Source organism: Myiozetetes cayanensis, unplaced genomic scaffold (assembly GCF_022539395.1).
Source record: "Myiozetetes cayanensis isolate MyiCay16 unplaced genomic scaffold, myiCay2020 scf17, whole genome shotgun sequence".
Taxonomy (NCBI): Eukaryota; Metazoa; Chordata; class Aves; order Passeriformes; family Tyrannidae; genus Myiozetetes; species Myiozetetes cayanensis.
Window position 1 is genome coordinate 1344058 of NW_026087378.1, and position 24373 is coordinate 1368430.

Sequence of the window (24373 nt, forward strand, 5' to 3'; positions counted from 1 at the left end):
GAAGATCTGCATTACTTGAGAGTCAGAAAGTTGACACTCGTGCACTTCTTGCCATTCTGGTCGAAGGATTAAAGCTTTGTACAAAATGGATCATTCCAGTGAAGCCACCAAGGCAAGGTGGAAATTGATCACAGTTAATTGATCACAGCAAGTTAATTGATCACAGCAGAGAAAACACCTGCCCACGTCCTGCTCATGAGTTAGAGACACACAACTCACACGGCAGCTCAGTCACGTACCTACGCCAGTCTTCTCCGTCTTGTGCCATCTTGCCATCACACATGAACCCCTGAGGCTCCAAAGGACGCCCCCCAGCAAGGAATCCCAGGTTTGTGGGCTGCAGCCTTGAGGATGGGTGACCACCAGGCCTGGAAGGAGCCCCGTTCCCCAGCGCTGTCACTGAGGAGCAGGCGGAGGCAGCTGCGAGATTTGCTTTGCCGTTCTGAGCTTCCTTCCTCTTTTCTCAGCTCAAGACATCGTACCCCGTGTCATGGGGGAGGGGAATCCCAAACTGGGTGTTCCTGTTGCTCGACACCGGCGGTAACACATCAGCAGGGCACAGCCCAGGGCAGCGCTCTGCCCTGACCTCGAGGTGTGTGCGCCGCGAGACAACCCCTGACCTCGGCCCCCTTCAGCTCCCAGCACCTCACTAACACCACCCTTGAAAGGTCTGACTTCCCAGGTCAAACATCTCAAAACCTACTCTCTTCTAACCTGTCCTGGAACAAGGATTGGTGGTTTGGTTTTTTTTTTTTTTTTTTTGCAAGTCTACCTCTCCTGAGACAAAGCCGCATTTCGAACCGCACCCATCGTTTCTTATTTCTGTCGTTTTATGTTTGGAGGAAAAAAAGGCTGAAGACTTTCTCTTTAGCCTCTGAACAAAGCAGGGTTTTCTTCAAGACTGATTTTGCAGACAAAACTACCAAAAGTAATTTATGGCAAACTTACAGCTGCTGTGTGAGTTACCTCGCATAAGGACGTTCTGGATGTGCAAAAATCAACCCAAGTTTTTTGTAATGTGGATTAAGGACAATAAACTGAATTGAAGGCAAGTATGTCACCTTCGCTCATCTTCTTGACTTACAGTTTAGACTTAAAAAAACCCAAACAAATAAAATGCTTGCAAAGATCTTACTGTTCGTTTGTTTGATCTCCTGCTTAGTACAACAAATTCACATGACAATCCTGTCCTCTGGATATTACATTGCAACTTAGTAATCACTGTTTAACACTGCCACGCTACATCCCTCGGGATATTTCTGATAACACATGACATTCTATTTCTTGGTTTTAACTAGCAATGATGTGGAGCACAGACTGCCAGTCTTGTCTCATTGCACATGGAATTCTGATACATATTTCTGGAGGAAAATCACTTTAGACTTTACCAGATTTGCTTGAATTGCCCTAATCTTCACCATGTCTACATACTAGCTTAGCAAAAGGGTTTAGCTTGTTACTCTCCCCTAAAATAACATTGAAATTCACGTTATGTTAACTAAAGTGGGCTAAATTCTGAGCACCACCCATTATCTCCATTTACAGAAAACAAGCTCCATCTATGGGTTCTAAATCTTTCCCATCCATGGAACATTCATTTTATATTGTTCTTCTGTCAAAAAAATTCCTTGAGGCTGAACTATTTCACCATTTAGTTTACACTATGGGGTTTGAGCAATAACTTCCTAACCAGTGATAATTATCTTCCTTACTGCTCCTGATCCCTGCTGCAGCAAATCCCCTCTTCCCATTTACTGTTTGGCCTAAAGGTTGACTTGTTTTTATTTTCTTGTTCTACACCTCTCTTCCTTATGGTAATACAACAATCCTGAGGAAATCCTTTCTAGCTTATTTACAAACTTATTTACAAACAGGTTTCCTCATGTAGGTCTACTAAGCCCAGTTAATACCTGTTGATCTTTTGAAAATAAATTACCTAAAACACAGGAATTTCACCTTCAGTCTGAGATCCAGTTGGCCACACTTTGCTGCTGCCCTGCTGTGATTGTGCAGAGCTCACATCCCCCCTGGTCCCACCCCAGCTCCCCACAAATGCCCATCAGAGGACCCAAACTCCCTCAGGCATCGCTGCTTCCCCCATGCCATCCCTTCCTCATGCCCCGCTGGGCATTGCACACATCTGCTCTTACTTCCTCCCCTGCAACTTTCACGATGATGCTTTTGCAACTCCTCAACCAGAACCTGCTGCTGCTTCATCTCCACCAGCTCAGACAACCCTGTCTGGCTGCGTCGGAAAATTCCGAGCTGTAACTCCTGAGAAATGGATTGAGGAACAAAACCCTTTTTCAGCTGCAAGAGGAAAGTGCACCCAGAGCAAAGCATGCACAGTAACCCTAAAATCCTGTCCTTACACCAGAAGACAAATTCCAACACTGGTCTAGACATTTAAGGTGGATAATTGTTACACCCTCTGCCAGTGGAGGCTTTGATTCCAAGTTGGTTCATTTATGTAGTTACCATTCCACATTAATACTCCACAGAAAACAGTGGACAGATTCATCACCATCACATACCTCATCATTTTTTCCTAAAGTCTTTTTTTTCAGAGAGAAGGTCTTTTAAGGAAAGCAGAAAATTCCCTGCTTGCCCTAAAGATGAAACTCTCTGTCCAGGGAGTTCACAGGTAGAGCTTCCCTTTTGGGGGCTGGGAGGACAGGCAGAGGAAGGGAGACAATTCTTTCTTCCTTTAACATTGCTATTGGTTCCACAAAACAAGCTCTTTTAAGATGCTGACTTTTTAATTAGCCAATTTTAGCTGTGCTAATTTCCATCACGCAGAAGAACTTGAGCAGAACACAGAAGTTGCATTTAACAGCCTCTAAACTCCAGTCCATGCCAAGATCTGTGAGCAGCTGCAAAAAAAAGCAACTGATGTGACAAAACAGAACTGAAAAAAGACAATGGAAGGACTCTCAGGCTCAAAACCTTAAGTATATCATGGTCAAACCAAAGCCTGAATGCCAGACACGTTCCCCCACCTGCAAGAGAGGCGTGAGCACACACAGGTTGCATTAGATGATGTTACACACTCCAAGGAAACTCCAGCAGTGCAGGTAAAGCAGTTCCTGAGGGTAAGAGGTAACTGGGATGTCACTGATTGGGGTTTTGTTTGTAGCATTAATTAACAAGTTACTTCAATTTAGAAAAAAATTAGTAATGCCATATGCCAAGTAGCTCAAAATACAATTAACTATAACTCAATATACAATTAACACAACTCAACATACAATTGTCTTACTAGACAATCTACAGCTCAGTACTCCCTCTTAAAGTTCACTTACCTGAGGTTTTCCTTTGAATAGAACAATACCAAACTGCAGTTGTTTTAGGTTATTTGTGTCCCAGTGACAACAAACAAAGGTAACTTTCACCATCTGCATGAAAAAATGCTTTCTTCTCACATTTTGTAGCAGGAAAAGCAGGATTTCTTCAACACAGCAGCATTTAAGTTCATATGTGCAGTCAAAACCAAGAAGAGTAAGAACTATTTGATGGATATACATTTGCTTCCAGTAATGTCATGGAATATCTTAAGAGATAACAAGAAGATATTCTCTTACATAGACTCAATAACAGATTGAAGAATTTGGATGCACAGCAAATTCCTTAGATTAATGGGGATACAATCAGCTTCTATGACACATGGATTTCTGATTATTTTGTTCAGCACCAGCAGGAGCAGCCACCAGGCTGTGCCTAAACCTCCCTGTGCAGAAATGGTCTGATGATGAGTTAGTTCTGCACTGGGAGAGGAAGAGTCTTAAGTGGTCATTTAAGCGACTTTCCCAGCTCTTGAGTCACTTTGCTGTGACTCAGTTTTCCAGTTCAGTGTTGGCTGAGGTGAGTGAGGAGCTAAAGCCACCCATGGGCACAGTCACAGCTCACACAACCCCAGGGCATCACTTCTGACCTGGCACAACTGGGACCAAGCCAGTGGGTTGGCAAGATAGTTCCCCAGTGAACTGTTTTTCCATGATGGATTTAAAAGGAGAAGTCCTACAGAACTTTCATCTTAACTATGAACCCTCTACCTAGAAAGTGGCTAATCTGTTCACCACAGGGAGCTGAAACTGCAGTATGACTCTAAGGAACTACTCAAATTTCCATATAAATGCTCAAAAAAAATCAATGCAATAAGCTTAACAGCTCTCCCCAGAATTATTCTGCAGGAACTTCAGAGCATTCCTAAAAACATGACAACACACAGCACCTGCATTATACTTGCTTAGCATTTATTGATTTTTTTTAAACAATTTCTACAAAAGACCTTGCCTTTCATTTAGAAAGTAGATACATGTTTCTTCTCAAATGCAATACAGACTACATTTTATAAAGAAAGAGAAATAAACCTTTATTTTAATTATTATTACAAATACAAGAAGTCAGAGTTTCAAGTGAATACTGACCAATAAAACACATAAAAAGATTCAATTGCAACCAGGTCAGTCTGAAAACTGAAAAGGTACACATTAGGAGGAAAAAAACATTAAGAATTCTGAATCCAGGAACAGGAAGAAATTCAGGAGCACACGACTTAGTCGAGTTCTCCATCAACAACCCTGCCCAGCCTGTCTTGCTCAGGGTTGACCCTGTCCTGCTATACAATAAAATTAGTGCAGCAAGTGCTGCTCTTCCACAACAGCACATTTACAGACCTCACCAAGATTCCAGACAAGGCAGCACTTGAGGTCCCAGTGAAGGGAACTCCACCAGGGCCCTGGGAAGTTCCCCAAGTGCAGCTTCATTTGCAGCCTCCTGCTCTTCAGAACACAAGGCAGATCAATACCTAAGTCAGGACCCTGTCCACTGGTGTGTGACAGGTTTACTCAGTATTTCCTGCTGAAGCAGGACTCCCAGTTGTCCAGAACTGTAAGTTTTACTGCTGAGCACACTGTGTTTCAGGAGTTGTCTTAGAAGGTACATACAAGGTTGTGTATTTTGTCTTTTTTGTTTTCTTCGCCGCCGTGATTTTATTTTCTTTCTTATCTTCCTCTGTAGGTTCAGATGTGGATTCAGCTGTTAACCTACAGGCAAAGCAACCATTCTAAATACACATTTAGTTTATATAAAACAGGACTAAAGTAACAGTTTCAGGCAGAATCAAGAAGCCAACTGGCACAGAAGACCATCCATAGGCAGAGACAGAGCAAGCAGGGCTTAAGAAGAAAATGAGACTGAAATGAAGCATTTTTATATCAGTCCTAATCACATTTCATCACTTAAAGCCTCCCACACACCTCATCTGCTGAAATGTTGGGTAAAAAAGGTTACTGAGTGTGTTTTCTGGTTGGGATCAGCCTTCCAGCAGCAGTGACTGTGCCATGCACATAAAGGAGATCAAATCCCCAAAACACAACTCCAAGTGCAAAGTGCCAGCAACATAATACAAATATGCTGAAGTGAAGCTTCTTTCTTCTATACCACCAAAAAGACCACCCTTAGAGCAATCTACTAGAGCAGCCTAGTTCTGTACTCCTATTGCCTTTATTTTAATGCCTGAATATCTTAGGTTGCTGCAGGAAAATTGATTTTCAGGCTCTAAATGGCATCATTTGCCCACTGACACGTTTTAATGCTGCTATGAATGTAAATAGGGGTGCAACTGCCTCAGTGTTTGGTAAAGAGACAAGTAATTCTGAAATCAAAACATTGTGTTCAGATCTCATTTTTAACTTAATTAACATGCAAACATGCCAGTAGAACAATTGATAAATAACGATATTTAACCCAATCAAATCACCCACAGTTAGACATAATTTCTTCTGTTGCGAAAATAACCATGGAAAATGAAGTTCCAAATTAAACATGGCTTTATATACCAACACAGATCTATGCTCCTTCATCACCACATACATTAAAGCAATTCTCTAGTGACCTTGTGGATATCTAGTGGTCTCAAGAGCAACCACAGCCACTGATAGCTGATTTCAATGATGGTTTTCCAAACAAAAACAGCTGCTACCCAGTTGTTAAGAGATTTATCTGCAACACAGACCTGCAGCTCAACATGAGGACTATGAAAGGAGCTGTAACAAAACAGTTGGGGGGAAATTTAGCTACAGATTCAAACTAAAATCAAACTATTAGGCATTGCAAGCAATATGCATATTATTCCCTACAAGCACTGTCTCACACTAAAGAGAAACAGGTTCTGCTGTGCACCTGCCCTGGGTCAGTGTTTGCTCCACCAGGTGATTCTGATGGCTGACAACCTTCTCTTTGTGGTCACCTTCCCCCAGGCTGCCCCCCATTTTAAATCAGTCAAAAGTTGTAGCAAGACAGAACACGCTTTTTTCTTCCCTAAGTAATTCCCAGTAATCATTCTGTGGTTTGCACTTCACCTGCAGGGCAGTCTCTGCTTCCCCAGGAGCAGGAATTAGGGATGGGCAGGTTCTGTCCATCTGGTCCTGTGGCAGATTCCCTTCCTTTGTCCCTTCACTCCTCTGCTTTGAAACAACCCCTGCCCAAGGCCATCAAAACCACTGCTCTAATGGCCAAAACCACCAGCAAGGATTGCCTACGAAATACAGAGAGGACTCAAACAAACCAAAAGACCAAATAAACCCCAAATTAACTTAAATATACATTCCAAAGCAGCACAACAGGATTTATACAAAATACTGCCCTTTTACAGAATCAGGCAATTGTGTCAGTGTATGATGTAACGAGTCTGGAAATCAAATTCCCTGTGCCTCTTGTGAGGAGGATATGGAAGCCAAGAATGAAGCTGAGCCTGGGAAGAAGGGCTGGGGCATAGGGGAACAGCAGTTTTCTTTCTCTCTCATTGTCCCACTGCTTTTAATTGCCAAGTTAACCTGCCCCCAGTCTGGTTTGCCCCAATGGATCCCTGTCAGCTTTATCTCTACCCACAAGCTTTTCCCATCTAATGTTCTCCTTCGCCCTGTGGAAGAGAGGGAGTGAAAGCAGCTGGGTGGGCTGTGGGACCCACCACAGCCCTCACTCTGAGGGCTCAGACCATCCCTTAGAGCACCACAATGGATGCTCAAGTGTCAGCACAGGGAAATGGATGGATCAGAAAGAACAGGCACCAGTTAAACACTTCCACTTTAAAAAAAACCAAAGCTATGCCATGATTCTGTATCAAGCTGTGACTGGGCAGACTCCAAAACTGAGTTATAACTGGAGCTCTACCCATTTAAAGCAGATGAACTGTCTCATCAGGTGAAGCTCTGCTTGCCTAAAACCCCAAAGAGATTATCAGTATCCAGATCTCCTGCTGGGCCAAATGGCTGCAGGCATGTGAAGTAGATTTGGTGTATGTAATCCAGCTAAATAATTTAAGGGAGCAAATAAGCTCTTAGGCACACAAGCTCTTCTTTAGATCAAACTAAAGCAAACAACCTCAAATCTAAATGCAAACTAAGTTGTGCAGTAGGTGCTGCACAAAAGTCTCCATTTTCAGGTCCACACTCAAGCTGCCAATAATTCTTGTGCCCAGGGTTTGGCCAAATCTATCACAGAACAGTCCAGAGATTGCTTTAGTCTTTAGAAATCCAACCTCTCAAATACTGAGACTTTATCATGACTTCCTATTTCATAACAAATCATAGCAGATCAGGGTTCAGTAAACCCTCAGTGTTTTATTAACAACATCATGACTTGGGGATTTAGTACTTCATTAAAACCATCAGAAACAAACAGAACTTCCTGCCTGGATTTGCCCTTACCAGGCTCATACCATCATTGAAAACAGCTTATATGGAGTCTTGTGGCAATTTTTCAGTTGTGTTGGTGGTTTTGATTTTTTTAGAAATTGACTTATGTTTTGTTCTTTATTTGAACCAACAGCAATGGGTGCAAGATTAGAAACCTCCCTCTGAGCTACGACTTTATCTTCCTCTTCCACTTCTTCTACTCACTCTGCTTTCAAACATCAACTCCATCAATAATTTCCACTCCCCACCTCTCCATGATTATTCAAATAATCACCTCCTCTCCAGTAGGTTCAGCCCCTCAGTTCACATAAACTGTTTCCAACAACTTCCTGTCAGCAGACACTGAATCTTCCTTTCCACAAGGAATATGAGGAAATAAGTTAAACTTTTCCTACCAGGTTACACGCTACCTGTTCTGGATGTGGAGAGACACTGTCAAAACACACCACCATCACTCAGTCATCCCATCTTTCCTCTCCACTTTCACCACCCACCTCTGACCTCCCTGATCTTCCCTCCTCACTAACAGTCCCTGCACATTTTGGCACAGCTGCTCCAACAGCTGCTCCTGCCATGTTTTTTTCCAAGGCTGTTTCAGAAGATTGCAATGTTTGGCCACTTTAAGTCTGTTAATTACACCCATGCAACCTTGAGTAATTGATCTAAGAGCCAAAGGATCAATCCAATTACTTCTGAATGCCATCAGCTCTGGCTATACCCTACAGATTTCCATGGGTTAGGCCTTCCTCCATCTTCAGAGCTGCGGTCATTTTAGACCCACTAAGTCATTTCTTCTAGCAGACATGAGCTAGTTGTAAGCTCAAAGCATCTAGACAAGCCCAGACTTTTTTCTCCCCTCAAACAAACATGTTTACAAAGATTATGAACAGAATACAAAAAGCATTTGATGAAAGAGTAGAAAATAGAAATCAGCATTCCTTTGACCAAGATAAAAAAATTGGAGATAATGACTGTTCTCAGTTACTTTACCATCTAGCAAAAAGTACCTTAAATTCTCAGTTCAGGGCAAAAATGTGATGTCAATTTGGCAGTTTTCTTTCCAGCTATCATGCATCCAGATTATGCAAGTCATTTGTCTGACAACACAAACAGCTGATTAATTCTCTCTGGTCTTGTCCGATGCGAGTTTTGTTAACACCGAGGTTAAGAATGACTTCAATAATTTTTAGGCTTTTAGCTAAATCTGGAAGTTGATGAGGGCTGAAATCAGGTATCAAACTGAAGCATGATACCTATTGCCTTGATTACCTTGAGGTGTAACAGGAGTGTGGGACAGTTTGGAAGGGACCAAGAAAACAAGAAGTCTCTGAGGTTGGAGCAAACCGAGCGAGCTGTCCACATGCTACCTGTCTTCAAGTAATGGCAAGGTTATTTGAGTTACAGTTTCAAGAGTCTTTTTTATTAGTCACCACTTTAGTCCTCCTAAAAGGTACTGAGAAGTTCAATGTAGGCAGCTGGAGCTGAGGAATGACACGGCATGCAACACTCAGGAAATAGATAAAGAATTGGATAGCAAAGTTCATGCAGCGAAAGAAAAGAGATGCAGGTCTGTGCTGATTGCCTTGAGCAGAGACAGAAGCTGACACTGACCTGAGGGCAGCAGAAGTCAAGGAATTATCTGCACTTCTGCTGTTTGAAGAAAAGGCATCGTGGTTCTCCTCCTGAAACTTAACTCTCTTCCTTTCCCGTTCAGGTTCCATGATGTTCCTTTTTGCTTGCAGGGGGCTGTGGAGGGGGGATGCTGAGAAAGCCTGTCTCAGGGGAGAAGCACCACTCTGCTCCAAGTACTTGGCAGTCACCTTTTTTCCTTCCCTACTTGGCATTTCAGGGAGAGCACTTTCTTTTACTGGAGTACTTTTGCTGTCCAAGTATTCACAAGTAGTGTCCACTGGAATCCTCTCCCTCTTCTTTTTAATTTTAGAACCTTTAGGTAATTCTAAGGAAAAAAGGAATATACTATTTGTAAAGAAGCAAAGCCAGAGTTAACTTGTCCACCAACATGTTCATAATAAAACTAAAAAAACATTTCACACGACTAAAGACCTTGCAATAATTCTTAATAGACAACTTAGATCCCTTAAAGAATATCCCTTCATATAGTCTAATAAGCTCTACAGAAGCCAGCTTGAAAACAGAGACATGATCCACTCTACCTTTTCACCAAAACCTTTAATCAGATGCTCTGAGCTCAGGCTGCTGAGGTGAGCTTTCACAACTAGGATTTGAAAGTCAAATCCTTTGGGTATGGAAAAGAACAAAACCAGTTCACCCATCGGGTTCCCTGTGCACAGAATCCCAGAGTGGTTTGGTTTGGGAGGGATCTTAAAGCTCATCTGGTTCCACCCCTGCCATGGGGACACCTTCCACTAGCCCAGGTTGCTCCAAGCCCTGTCCAACCTGGCCTTGGACACTTCCAGGGATGGGGCAGCCACAGCTTCTCTGGGTAACCTGTGCCAGGGCCTCCTCACCCTCACAGGGAAGAATTTCTTGCACAATAACTAATCTAAACCTGCCCTTTGTCAGCTTAAACAGAATTATCTTCCTGCACAGTCTCCAGCTCCCTTATTTTGCACATACTCAGCTATCAGCCGTTTTTCAGGAGGGCCTCTGTTGTCAAAATTTAAGCCATGTTAACTTGAGCTACTAAAAAACAGTTTCTCCTCTAAATGCTTTGCACTTTATTACAAAGCTCCTGCCAGCTGCTTTCAGAAAACTGAGGCTTCTCATCAACACAAAGATGCTGCTGCTGTTATGAACAGCACCTCCTGAGCATCTGTTCCCACCCACTTGACTATGGCTGTCCAGCTGTACCCCATAAAGCCTCTCAACACTCATCTGTACTTTTTATTCTTCTGAAGTCACTATTAGGACACATTGAAGGGAGGTTCTTGAGCAAAGTGGGGCTTTTCTATTTCAGCTCAGCAGGTTTTAGACCTGATTATTATCAAAAAGGTAGCCATTTAAAGCTTAGTCTACATCTGGAACTAAGATAATGTCCTCCTGTCTGATGTCATCCCATTTGTGAAGGTGCAGAAGATCAGATATTTACTTTTTCCCCAAGTGGAAAAGTTGTATTTACCTTCAGGTTCATATTTCATTTTCAGCTCATCCAGCATAACTCTCAAGCTCATATTCTCACTCTGACAAGCCTGCAAATGCCTCTCACTGGTTAAGAGTTTCCTTTCAAATTCCAGGACCCTTTGGCTCTCATACAAAGCCTTCATTTTTTGCAAGGAGAGTTCATTTTTCAATGTTTCAGTTTCCTTGCTGGGGTGGGAGGAAAATTACAAAGTCAGACTTGGTTTGCTTTGGTTTGTTCTTTAAGTAAAGCAGCAGATGCAAAGTCAACTCAGTACTCAGCAACTTCATGGTAAATTTGTATTTATACACTTGGATCTGAGGGCTTAAAAACAGAGGCCAAACACCATGAACTTGCTAATTAATGAATATTGGAATTCACTAGTCAAAGAACACAACTAGAGAGTCCAATAAAGCATTTTAAGTGTTATTCTCTATCTCCTTTGATAAGGGAAATAAACATATACAGCCCATAGACTAAGAATCTCATACAGTTGCCTTACAGACTAAGTTTTAATTTATTGAAGTTCTCCATTTTTCCTGTATCCAGGAGTGGAAGAAAGCAACAAGATACAACTGTTCTGCTGCTACCCTTGAAAACAGTAAATTGAACTCCAAACCAATCAACTCTCATTCCTATAATGAATCAGAAAATAGAGCCAGGAGCATGTCTGTACATACAGTCAGTGCATACAAACAGTAACAAAAAAGGGAGAATAAAAACAAGTATCTAGAAGACAACCCTGCTACAACCAACTTGTAGGGCTCAGACTGTAAGTACTTACTTGGAGTTGTCAAGTTTAATTTTCAGTAAATCTGCGTAGTACCCATCCTCAGAGTCACCTCCTTTTGAGCTACTCCCAGGTTTGGATTCTTCCACATTCTCATATAAAGTCTGACAAATAAAGAAATGTCAGGTTGTCAAGCAGTGACCTTTCAGAAGCACATTAGCTCAGCCCTAAGTGGCATTTTCCATGCATTTCTATGGAGAAGCCTCATTATACAGGGATTTATACACAGAAGGTAACTCAGCTGCTCTGGGTACCTCCTCGTTTGTTACAAATGTCAAATAGCACTAAAACTGACAGTTCTCTCTCATTCACTTCAAAAAAAATAAAAAAGCAAGTTACCTCAACTGCAGAAGGCTTTGCAATAGCACTGCAGAACTTGCTTTACACTTGAAAACACAGGATATTTAGTTAACACACATGGGTTTTTTTCAGCATTTATTTCTAGCATTTATTTCAGCAGCTGGACCCCAAAGGAACACAAGCCAGTCAAGAGTTAAAATCAAAATCAATTAAATATTTCAGGTGAGGAAGTTAGTTCATAATAAAGATGCCATAAATCTAGTAACATGTAACACTGGGGTTTTTGTTTTGTGGTTTTTATTCTGAAGCAGCAGCAATCAGACTCAATACTGTGACCTACAGACCTCAGAGCCCTCTGTCAGTCACTGACAGATACTTTGGTTGATTATTGGAATCAGGGATTCAGTTCCCTGACACCACTTACTTATGGCCTAGAGACAGAAATACAGAGCAAGCTTATAAATGGCAAAACTGGTAAAACAACCAGGCTTCCTCAATTGCTTGCTAAAATGGGTTAAGCTTGGCTTTACACCACTTGGGTTAAATACAGAATAGAGGAGACTATCCTGGAAAGCATAATCCTACTGCACAAGCTAATACACCCCAGTTTACACTCCAAAGCTGTGATAAGAAAGGGCCAAACGAGTGCAGAAGTGCAAGAATTAAGAGAGGCTACAGTTTGCCACTGCCTGTAAACACACAAACATCAGTAACGTTACACTAGTGCACACAGGGGTCCTCAGGTACTCCTCACTTCCCATAATACTGGCAAAATACTACCAAGTTGCATAAGAGGACTGAAAAAATTGCTTTACAAGGATGATTAAACAAATCAGTTTTGTTAGAGAGGAGTAGGCTTCAACTGCAACGTTAAGACACTTTAAGAAAATAAATATTCAGGAAATTCAATAGAGCTGAGACAGTAAAAAATGCCAGAGCCTCAGTACACACAGTAAAAGTGTGAAATGGCTACACCTTCCAAGAGAAAAATCTGATGTCACAGCTCAGTGAACTTTGACCAAGTAATAGGATTTAAATGTTACAAATCACTAAGATATGAGGGTGATACACACGGGAAACCCACGAAAAAATTGTTTCTTCAACTTTCAACTTGGGTAAAGGTATAAGTAGCTTTGAGATCCCTTTTCAAATCAAAGCAGACTTCAGATAGTTTTCATCATTCTTGTTCTCATGTTTTAGCTTCCACTTATGATTTTCTACTTAGTTACAAACCACATACCTTAAATTTTTCTAGTTGCCTCACTTTCATAAGCAGATCTTCGATTTCCCCATTCTTCTGCTCTAACATGGCCTGTAAACGTTCCAGCTGATCAAATTCTGTCTGAGAGCCTTTCATCTGCAGCAGTGTAGCCATTTGCAGCTGGGAACAAAGGGAAAAAAATAAATCTTTACAACAAGTACTGGGATTAGTGACTGGAAATCTTAGCCTCTTACCCAGAACTGTTCAGGTACACAAGCCTTGTCATTCTAATCCTGAATATAGAAGTGCACTGGACGCTTAAATTCAGCCTTCACAACATAATCTTAGCAATTATCACCATAGAGTGACACTAAAAGTTCCCAGGAGAGCTGAAAACTCCCTGAAGAGCTCAGGCCTGAGTGTCACACCCTCCTCAAACCTATAAATGCAGTGCCAAGGACACACAACATTCCACATTCAAACCACAAACACCCAGTCAGCCAGAACCCAACTACAGTACAGGCTTATTTATCAGAGCTGAAATGAATCTTGAGAACTTCTCACTTGGAAAACCCAGAAATTTCAACCCCCTCCTTTTTTTTTCCACTTCTGATTTTGAAGTATAAACACCACCCTGTTTGCCTTCTGTAATATTAACCCAAGAATTTCAGCCTTTTCTGCTCCTTCAGTGGAACACCCTCTATCATTATGAAGGAGAAGTTTATCAAAATTTTGCCCTTAAAGCAAATTTTTCTGATGGTGTTAAGACATTAATCTCATGCCTACAAAGGTTTTAACACATTGAGTTGCAAGTGATATTACATCAGATAAATGTCTGATTGTTTTGGGGAAACAATATGAAATACAAGCTGTTAAAGACTTCACAGGGTGTCAGTGAACACTGAGGCATTTTTGTCAGTATGGGTAAGGTAACACTGTGGGACACTGGGAGAAATCACAGGGAGAGGATCAAGGGAAAAAAAATTAGACTACAGACTGAGGAACAAAGTGAGAGGAGAGCATTTACCCTATGGAATCTCCTGTATCAGCTCCAGGGTATCTGTACACAAACTGCAGCTCAAGAAAGATGAAATTATCTCACAGCTTCTACAGGACATCAGGGAGGCAAAATTTTACCCCTCCCCAACACTGGCTGACTAAAACTATCCTTACAGTTCCCAGTCACAGACATCTAAACTTCCCCCTGGGACTCCAAGGGCCTCTTGCTATCAGAATTACAAGTTGCAGTTGAGCTACATAAAAACAAACAACAGGAACATTAAGAAACTGGAAGGGATACTCTGGGCTGTGGTAAAACTTCCACAGGAGTGCTGTGGACATTCTGCTCAGGACTCAGATCTTCAGGAGTCACCAGCAAGTACCACACAGAGACATTCTGATAACTAAAGCTGCCACAACAGTTACCTCCACTGCAGGAAGCAGCTGTGAGTGGGGAGATAAGCACAGACTGAGCTTGAACACACAGCAGCACAGTGCAGAGAGGGGCTAACAGGGATCTAGGATGGCAGCTTAAGCAGAACAGCTGACCTAACAAACTACTTATTTCCAATGCTGATATCAGAAGAAATGTTCTGAGTACAAATTGAAATTCCAAATAAAGGCATTAAGTAGCAGAACAGGGATACCAATTTGCCTCCATTTTTGGTGAAATCTTCAGTATTAGGCATGTTTCTCATACATGGAACCAGTATGACTGACTGAGCCTCATACTACAAGGAGAAAAATCTCTGAACAAACTGATCCTACCCAATGACTTTGCTCACTCAAATCTTTGCTGTATCAGGAGATTTTTTGCCTTCTCCTTTAACAATGTTGTTTCAAATGTTTTCAACCTACTCCACAAAAGCTGGGGAACACAAACCTGTACTTCCAGTGCAACTTCTGATCATCACTCTAGGTTTTTAAGCCCTCTCCTCAAACTTCATGACCAAGTGTTTGATCAAAATGAAAGGATCCATTTCAGCAATGGAAAACAATCAGAAGACCAACACGAAAACAGTTGGCAGCTCTGCCATTATCTTGTAAATAAGCTTCTGCCAACAAGTCCTCAACATTAACCAACAGTCTCCCATCCTATAACAGTGTAGTCTAAATTAAATAGGTATGGCAAAAGCTATGACTTATTCTTACATCAAAAATAGAGAAAAGCAGAGAAAAAAAGGGGGCAAAGACAAGAAAGCAACCCTGAGGGGAAAAAACCAAAATCAAAACCCACAGTGTGATGGGAGTAAAAGCCTGTCCTTGTCTCAACATTCATTCCTGACAATGACAGTCAATGCACAAATATGTGGTTCATGTAGTACAAAAATTAGGCAAGAACAAACAATTATCAAGACAAACTGAACGGTAGCTTGACTGACAGGAGTTGTGTTTTACTTCTATCCATTAAACAACTACTGCCAGAGCAAGCAAACATGGTGCCTTCAGTGCAACGTGGAGGTCCAGGATGAAGGAGAAGCAAAACCAAAACGTTGATGTACCGTGGGAGTCAAACAGCACAACACCATCTCACTTGTTTTTTCTCCCATTTCCCTCCCCCCAGACAACTGCACCATATTTTCAAGGTAACAAATCCCCCAGGCTGTGCACTGAAGCAGTGCCCAAGGACACCTGGAGTATTACAGTAATGGTCATACCTTCATTCTCTGCAACTGTTCTCTAGTGAATGCATGCTGTTTTTGGAGGGACTGATATTTTACTTTCACACTGATCAGCTGTCGCTCCATTTCTGCCCTACGGTCCTCCACCTACAGAATATTGTGAACAGTTATTACTGTGAAGTTATAACACTTGTTCTTACTTGGCTGATGAGTTTTACATGGCCATGTTGCCTAGCAATGAGTGTTCAGTCTGCAAATACTGTTTTTGCAGCAACAGTACCTGAAAATACAGGCTATTGATAATACCCCTGTAATAGAAGTGCTATACCTGCTGAAGTGCAACAGGTTTTTCTTTTGTTCTTTTGATATCAAAATAAAGTAACATTTCATATGCTTCAGTGTTGCTGCAGAATAGTTTTGTTCATTGGCATTGGAACAGCTCAAAAGAATATGAACTGTGTACCAAAATCCCTCCCTATGCATTTAACAGCAGCTGAACTCTTACTGGAAAACCAATTCAAAACCCCTCCCAAACGCTCAAACATCCTGACATTTTCAGCATGTTTGTGAGACAGTTTTTATCAGCACCTTTTAGTATTTCACATACCATCTTACACATTAAAGAAGGCTTGTACCAGCTGAACAAAACTACATCAAGTCAAGATCTGCACACAGAACAGTCATGAGCCCTCAGTCACAGCTTTTGACTTGATAGCCAGGTAACTTTAAGTGAGCTCATTAATTTTACTAACTCCCTAACTTGGGAGAGCATAAAAATGATTTTCCATATGTCAGATCAACACTGAAGTCATATTTGAGGAATAGAGATATGTGCTGGCCAGATCAGGTGCAAATACTCTAATATTTTCAATACAATATAAGAAAGAAAACTTAAATATTTTCTTCTCAGGCATCTATGGCATAATTGTACCTCAGCAAAGAGAGAATTGCCTTTACTTGTAGGGTCCAAAGACTGTTGCACTACACGATCCAGCTGAACCTGAAGCTCCTGATTGGCTTCACGAGTTTTCTAGATTAAAGAAGAGAGGATATTGATCATTCAGGCATCTGATGCTCTCCATACATGAATTTAATCAGATAGTTTTATCTCTAATTTCCTATGCTTTAGCACAGATTATATTGTACTGCAGTACTTGAATGTACATACAGTTCTAGTCACTAAGACAAGTTAATTCCATTTCACTAAAAGGCTTACTATTCCACTGTTCTTCATGGCAAGAACACAACTGAAAACCTTCAAGGGTCTGATGTTTGTCAACTGGATTAATGGTATGGAGACCACAGGCCTTGCTGTGTGAGTCAGTCACAAAGCCCCCACTCTCCAACACAAGATTTTCCAAGAAACTTGAAATAAAAACGAGAATTGTGCCAGTGAGCTGTGGGATGGTCACTGAGAGGCAGAACAGTGCTGTGCAGCACAGCCTGCCACAAAACAACCCCAAGGCAGAGGATTTACCAACGGGCAACACCAAACACCAGCAGCCTTGTCTTTCCCCTCCCTCCTCAGAACTCCCCACAGCTCCAGTTCCACCAAAGAGCTGGCACCACAACTTGTGCTATCTGGGGCTCATCTACCAAAGTCATACAAAGTTAGGAGAATACCTCTAATGCATTACAGTAAGAAACAATTTCTTTCTCCCTCTCCTCCTTTTCTGCGTGCAGTCGCTCCAGCTGGTTCTGTAAGTTACTGTTCATGAGTTCTAGTTGTTCTTTACTGTACTGAATCTCATTCAGCTTCTCTTCAACACTGGCCTAAACAAAAAAGTATGAAATAAATAGTATTTAAAACAACTGGGAGAAAAGCAAGCTGTTATTTTCTTTAGCTGTGTACATTGTCTGAATATAAGTCAACCCACATAACACATCTAACAATTAAATAAGAGCAAAGTTTGCTCTTCAATTAGCCTACATTCCTAATGGTTCATAGTGCTACTCACACACCTTCACACTCTCTAGGTCAGTGAGCTCTATCTGAAGGCTGAGCATTTCTGAGGACATGGTCTCATGGACACGTTCAGACATCATATGCAGTTCTTCTGATTTGGCAGCAATTATTTCCTTCTGATGCTCCACTTTGTGTCTCAGCTGTTTCTCTGACAGTCGGGTTTCATCAAGTTCTGCTTTCAGGTTCTCCAACTGAAAAACAGATGACAACCAAGTAGTATCATTTTATAATGAATTCTTGAAAAGCACAATACTTCTGACTATCCCAGTTACAGATTAGAAACACAAAAATAAACCTACACATTGTAACTATTTATTATTTATTTTGCTAATAAGGAGAGCAGTTATAAGTTAAATTTATAGTACCTAAAACGCTACTAACAACCTTTTAGCTACATATGAGTTGTCAAACCTTGTTTCTAAGGTCGTTGATTTCTTGTCCATAGGCTCTGGTCAGTTGTTCCTTCTGTTTTTCCAGTTGCATGTTCTGCTGCTGCTTAAGGGAATCACACTCAAAATGCAAACTTTCCAACATTCTATTCTTGAGTTCAATTTCCCTCTGAAGGGTGTACTTCTCTTGTTCAAATATCTGAAAGAGAGATCACACTAATAAATCTAGATGTAATAGCACATTGTTCCCTAGGCATTTATGAAAAAGTACAGACTCAGAACTGAGATATTTGTAGCTCATGGAGTTCTAATTAGAGAATATTCATATTTTAAAAAAAATTTTAAAACTGCTCTAAAATTATGATTTATTATTGTGCAATATTCTCTTCTTCACAGAGCTGTGTATTTCTTTGCACACAACATGAAATGTGTGGCACCTTTTCTGCAAGTGGCACAAAGAAATGTAGCAAGAGCTTACATGCACTTTCTACCACCATGGAACCCAGTTATCTTAAAAGTTGTTGCAGTCCATCAAGTGTTCCCTCAATGCAGAACAGCTGAGTGCAATGGTTTTTAAAGACAGCTAAATTGTCTGCAGTTTTGTAATAAATCCCATCAACCCTTCCAGACTGAAGAAGGATTTTTTAAACAGCTTCCCTCCCTGCCTGATTGCATGTTGGTTAATTATAAAGGACACTTCCATTCAGCCAGCAATTAAGGAGAAGAAAAAAAATAAAAAGAGGAGAGTGTTGAAAGCAGAAATGGTAATAACAAAGCCAAACCAGTCTAAAGATGCAGGATATTTTCTTTTCGAAATAAATGAACTCTTAAAACACACACTAGAATTAAAAAAGGGAACAGAGCAAAATTAAAAGCTGTCAGGGATCACATTGACCTCTGTGGCCCAGACACAGCTTATCAAGGACAGGTTTAGCTCTCAAATACAACAGGAGAAGAGCTTTAACTCATAGATAAAGACAGTGCACAGGACAGATTTGGGAGTGCACTTCTGGCCACACCTCAGAATGACAAAATTTTAGCAGATTATGTCCACACACTTGTACAGAAGAGCACACAGATGTTTCTGAAAGAAAGTTCTGAAAGAACTTATTTGTGTTCCCAGGAAGTGCTTTGGCTCTCAGGTTCCAAAGAGGAGAGCCAGAGACTCAAAACAACCTGTTGGATAACCACAGTTGCCATACAAGATGTTCTCCCACTGTGTGAAAGCCCACAGTTCCTTCCCTCTGCCCTTGGCATCAGAGTCACTCATTGATCTGGGTCACACAAGCTCTTGGCTCCAGCTTCTGACACAGGATTACAACCCATGGGTGCAGCTTGACAGCACAGGGCTGTCAGCAGGAAGGGATCATCCTGCCCTGCCTTCCTTATCACTTGTGCTTTCAGTGCCTCTCACACAAAGCTTTCCAGTGGTAAACCCACCAAAAGGAGAAATTCTGCTCTTTCAGAATAGCAGAGTGCTACAGCCATCCAGCTGGCATGAAAAAACACACACATACCAAAAAATACACACATTTTATCTCTGCCCCAGGAGAAGGGATGGATGCACACCCAGAAACAGAATAAATGAAGACAAATGGTTGATATGAAACATGGGCTGCCCAAAAGCTAACTTGAAAATTAAAGTCTTGATGAAAAGTGGAAGAGGTTTTTCCTGATTGTCATTTCCTTGAACAATTAGTAAGAAAAAAAACAGTCAACTAAATAATATCTCTATATTTCAGCACTGTACTACTCTTTTTTCTGAGCTGCAAATAAATTTACAAATAAGTTCAGGACCCCTGAGTACTTGAAAAATGTGGAAGCTTCACGCAAAAGAAATCAATTTTAGTCTTGCTGCTAGTGTTCTTCTCACAGCTTTAGATGATGTAAAGTTTACAGGAGAGCACACACGAATGAGTTGCTGAACAGAGGCAAAACACATGCTCTGAAACAAACTCACTTTAGCATTAAGCATTCATTTGACATTAAAGGTAATTAGTCCTACCTGGTACAGAACACTTGATGCATAATTAGCTATGAAAAACCCTGTCTCACTTCGATACAATTATGCTCAATGTCTTAAAGCAGGGGAAAAAAAAGCCCTCTCTACAAGTTCTTAGAGGCTTATTAAAATCAATGTAGACTCTACAAGGCATTTAAAACACCTGTGCCAGCAGAAAATAGCTAAAATAAAACAAAGTTGAGTTTTGAACAGTCATCACCTCAGTTTTCTCAGTCAGTTCACGGCGTGTTTGATCCAACTGATTTTGGATTTCATTTTGGGACTCCAGCAAATCCAAACCATATTCTGCTGCCTTTCTTCTCTCATTCTCTGCCTCCCTGAGTTGCTGTTTAAGACTTAAAATGGTTTCTGTCTCCATTTTCCTTCCTTTTGTCACTTCAACACTGCAAAGACAAAATTGTTAAAGAATACACTGCAGTAAGTTACAGTAGTTAAGGGGAAAAGCTACTGGATTTCCTTTCTTAACCAGGATATATTTTTTGCACGAAGACAAAAAAAAAAAGGCAACCAAAACCAAGACAGCTCACAAACAAACAGACCCATGAACAGTAAAATAATAGCTATTTCTTCATGAATTTGGTAAATGTCTTATTCTGTATTGCATCTTAACTAATAGCATGCAGCAAAAGCACTCCTGAATACCTGGTTTCCTCACCCCCCAGAACCAGAACTAATCTGGTCCAGAGCTCTCTTGCCAAGGCCAGGAGTGGGCCAAGGAATAATCTTATAAAAACATCCATGCACATGGCTGACAACATTTTCTTATGTATCCCAAATCAAGCCCCACCAAGTATAGCACCACTTGTGTACACAAATAACACTTAAGATTCACGTGGGCAGCTGCATTAGCAGGACAGTTCACTCCTAATAACATTAGGTGGGATATAGACACAGATAAAGGCAGTTCAAGGGAAGAGTCAAAAATAGAACCCCCTGTTAAAATGTAGGGAATTTTAACACAGGGATTTGCATTTATTTAAGGGGAGTCTTGCATTGCTGTTTGTTACTTTAAAATTTTGCTGCAGGCAACCTGTTTGTTAATGTACAAAAGACACGAGGTGAGTTTTGCAAAAAGTTAGTCAAAGTAAACCCAACAAACCAAATATTTAGAAAAACAACCAAACAAATAAAAATCAAGTCAAATTAACACCATAAGCTTGTGTGACTGCTTGCTCCCAAATCTACTAAATCAGCATGCTGCCAAAAAATCCTATTAAGAGAGAAAATGCTAAGCAACTTGGCTTCTGAACAACATATGCCAGGAGTTTTCTCAGAAAGCAGGAGGTAGCAGTGACAGACAAACACACACAAAAAAAATCTGCAGTTGATTTTTCAAAGCCAGGGTTCATAGCTGTTATGTAATTTCAGGATTGAATTCTTTGTTGGAGATCTAACTCCTTGCTTTCACATAAGCAATTTATTTGTTGCCATTTCTTATTGGCACATATATTATTCTTGTGAAGGTTGCCATAGCCAGCCTTCTTTTATTTTTGTTTGTTTTTTTTTGCTAATTTTTATTCAACATGGAAAACTCCTTGGAGAGTTTACCCAGATCCCACTAAGAGAAAAAAATAGTGGAGGCATAGTCTGAGGCACAAGATAGAAATTATCAATTTCTGGTTTTTGCATTTTCTTCTCACTTCTTGTTGCTCTCCAGGTTCAACACAAACCAAGAGATTTTATCCAGCCACGCTCTGAAAACTTCACTTTTTCACATCTAACCACTGCAATGCCTGAAATCCTAGTTTTGCACACTTGTGCCAGTGAAAGACAGGAGTTTTGCAAACATGTAACTTAGATTCAACAATATTATGCTCCCCCAAGGACAGACAGACCAGGTACAACTTAATAATTAAATGTTTAAGGCAGGATGTAGCAATGCAAGCACACAGGCAACCACTCCTGGCATGTATTTCCATCGGAGAGAATGAATAAATTCTAGCTCACTTTCAGAAACAGAATTTTAAAAACAGCTTTATTTTCTGATCAGACAGCAGCATAGAGGCAACACAGCTATCTGATTGCTCTGAGCTTACTAAATTAAATGAATATAACGTTAACTCACCTTCAGAAGCTCATTGCAGTCTTTCTTGACTTTATTCTTGCACTCCACCTTTAAAAGAAAATAAAAGCAACAGTCGTCTAGAGCAGCTGAGCCTAAGCTGCCACCACAGCACAGCCCTCCAGAGCAGCCCCTGGTCTAATACTTAACCCCGGGGCTGCCTCATGAACATGCAGATCACAACCTAAAACCCCATATAAATGCAAATCTCATTCAAATCTCAGTTAGGCAGCTGGCAGACAGTTTAGAAACAGCCAGAGCAGGCAGTGCTGCCAAAGGAGGGATGCTCTGCAATTGGCCTGTGGGGCAAGTAGAGAGGCTGCACCCAGGTCACCTACTTCTGGAACACAGGGAATTTTTAAGGGCCGTTCAGGGATTTTTGTCTCACTCCCTCCTAATTCTTCAGTCACTTTGGCATTTCTCCTCCAGTTTCACCTTTAAGCTCTTAAAAAACCATTTACTAGATAATATACATTAAAAAAAAAATCTTGTGTTTTTTTTATTTTATACTTGAAGCATGAAGGAAAAGAGAAATAGCTTTCCTATTTACATTTTCCTATTCCTTGCTGACTATTAGGGAAAACAGCAAGTGTGCCTTTTGGAGCACAGGCACTCTCAACATTCCATTGCCAATTCCAGATGCAGCTACTCTAATTCCAAGTACTTTAGTTCCTAAAGTCGTATTGTTGTATAGGAAATAATTGCCTGCTATTTAATATTGTACAGGAGGCTAAGTAAACTGCCCTGAAAACGTTTTAAGAGTAATTAAATAGGTATCAAGGTGAGCAGGCAGGAGGTGAAATCAGGCTAGAATAAATGGAGAGCGATTTCTAAGAGTTGCAAGAGAGTTCCTCACTTCTGGCTAATTAACACATTTTATGACAGATTCCGGGCTGAGGGCTGCACACCTCGATTATTCAACCATTCAAGTACTCATTAATAAAAACAATGAAGTAGGAGATAAAAAGGCACTTTTCTGGCAGGCAGACTTTCTTCTCCCACTCTCTCACAGTTCTGGTTAATCTGCTATTCCCAAGGGCCACACGTAACAGCTGCCTGTGCTCTGATCCTTTCAGGAGCACCTGCACAGTTTTCTGATCGCTGGCATAATTAGCAGGGTGGTTTTTCTCCCTTTTCCCAGCTATTCCCCTGACAATTCCACTGTTACTCACACAAGCCCATCCCTTCACCTACCACACTGCACACACCCAAGCTAGAACATTTTCAGGGCTAATCCACAAAAAAACCCCACCTTCTTGGGTTAGTGAGTACTACAGAGACTATCTGTACACAGAACATAGCCTATTATACCAAATGTTATATTCCATAGACATATTATATCCTATATGAGATGCTAGATACGTATATATTATATGTCATATTACACGCTAAATATGTACATCTATATCTATTTAGACATACGTACGAATCTATAAAACGCAGAAATAACACACTACAGCCTCATCTTCCAGTCACCACGAAGCCCCGGGCAGGCCAGCAGCTGGCCCTGGGAGCACTTTGTGTCACTAGTGCCATGTCACCTCCGCTCTCTCGCTCCGGACCCGTTCCCCCCCCCACGCCCGGTACGGCCCAAACGGACACCGAGGGCAGGCTCCCCCCGCTCCACCGGGGGCCGTAGGGCAGCAAACCCCCTTCCCCACCCTAAGAGACAGGGATAGGCACCGGCAGCACGACCGCGGCGGCCCCAGAGACAGAGAGCAGAGCCCCTCCTGCCCGCTCCCCCCTCACCGCCCTCACTGCTCGCCGGCGCCGCTCCCGCCGTTCAAATCTCCTCCGCCCCCAGCCCAAGTCTCGCGAGAGCTGCGCCCGCCCGGCCCGCGCGTGCGCGCGTGAGGGGTTTCTGTGGGAGGGTTTTGTGCCGGGAAGCTCAGAGTTATCCCCGTGGGGAAGGGATGGTGTCGGTGCTCTCTCACGGTCCTGATCGCCTTGTTTTTTAGTATTAAATGCCAGAGCGTCGTCCCGAACGCGGGCTCGCAGCGCCGGTTCGCACACCGAGGCGACAGGTTTATGTGTGTTACTCCTGTCCGCGCAGAGCGGGGAGCTGGGTGGTTCCCACAAAACGCTGGCTTAGCGACCATCAAATCTTTACACTCTTTACACCCTTCAACAGGGGCATCGGCATTCCTTGGTTACAAAGTCCATTTCATGAGTATCCCAGCCCATATTTGCTAGTTACATCTCTCATTTCTTAGCCCATAGGTGC

The 24373-nt window shown here is 41.6% G+C and overlaps 2 protein-coding genes across 6 annotated transcripts in view; both read right to left on the reverse strand.

Moving 5' to 3' along the window:
* Window positions 1-378, reverse strand: part of DOCK2 (dedicator of cytokinesis 2) — a 166292-nt gene extending 165914 nt beyond the window's left edge. For both annotated transcript variants that reach the window (XR_007628557.1, XM_050311875.1), the window contains exon 1: window positions 240-378. Coding sequence is in view for 1 of the 2 variants with exons in the window: in XM_050311875.1 (XP_050167832.1) it covers window positions 240-276 (37 nt within the window). In the remaining variant the exon portion in view is untranslated. The remainder of the gene's footprint in view (window positions 1-239) is intronic.
* A 3883-nt stretch (window positions 379-4261) lies between these two features.
* On the reverse strand, window positions 4262-23948 carry SPDL1 (spindle apparatus coiled-coil protein 1). 4 transcript variants are annotated; one of them, XM_050312160.1, is made up of 12 exons: window positions 22153-23560; window positions 20287-20470; window positions 18087-18263; window positions 17672-17866; window positions 17333-17482; window positions 16641-16739; window positions 15746-15856; window positions 13128-13268; window positions 11582-11691; window positions 10798-10985; window positions 9309-9654; window positions 4262-5045 (listed from the first exon to the last, which is right to left on the reverse strand). In XM_050312160.1, the coding sequence occupies exons 2-12, from the start codon at window positions 20443-20445 to the stop codon at window positions 4898-4900; spliced, it is 1824 nt and encodes a 607-aa protein (XP_050168117.1). In that variant the 5' UTR covers window positions 20446-20470; window positions 22153-23560; the 3' UTR covers window positions 4262-4897. The 4 variants fall into 4 exon arrangements, with proteins under 4 accessions (XP_050168117.1, XP_050168115.1, XP_050168116.1 ...); XM_050312158.1 differs by adding an exon at window positions 23899-23948 and having other exon boundaries at window positions 4914-9654; window positions 22153-22200; XM_050312159.1 differs by adding an exon at window positions 23908-23938 and having other exon boundaries at window positions 4914-9654; window positions 22153-22200.
* Between the last annotated feature and the right edge of the window lie 425 nt (window positions 23949-24373).

Excerpts from the sequence above, each read along its gene's own strand:
- SPDL1 (XM_050312158.1), bottom strand. The coding sequence starts at position 20,445 with ATGGAGACAGAAACCATTTTAAGTCTTAAACAGCAACTCAGGGAGGCA. Across the intron at positions 17,867-18,086 it reads TCAACGACCTTAGAAACAAG|TTGGAGAACCTGAAAGCAGA; the intron begins GTTTGACAACTC and ends TCTGTTTTTCAG. Across the intron at positions 13,269-15,745 it reads AACAGTTGCAGAGAATGAAG|CTGCAAATGGCTACACTGCT; the intron begins GTATGACCATTA and ends CTTTGTTCCCAG.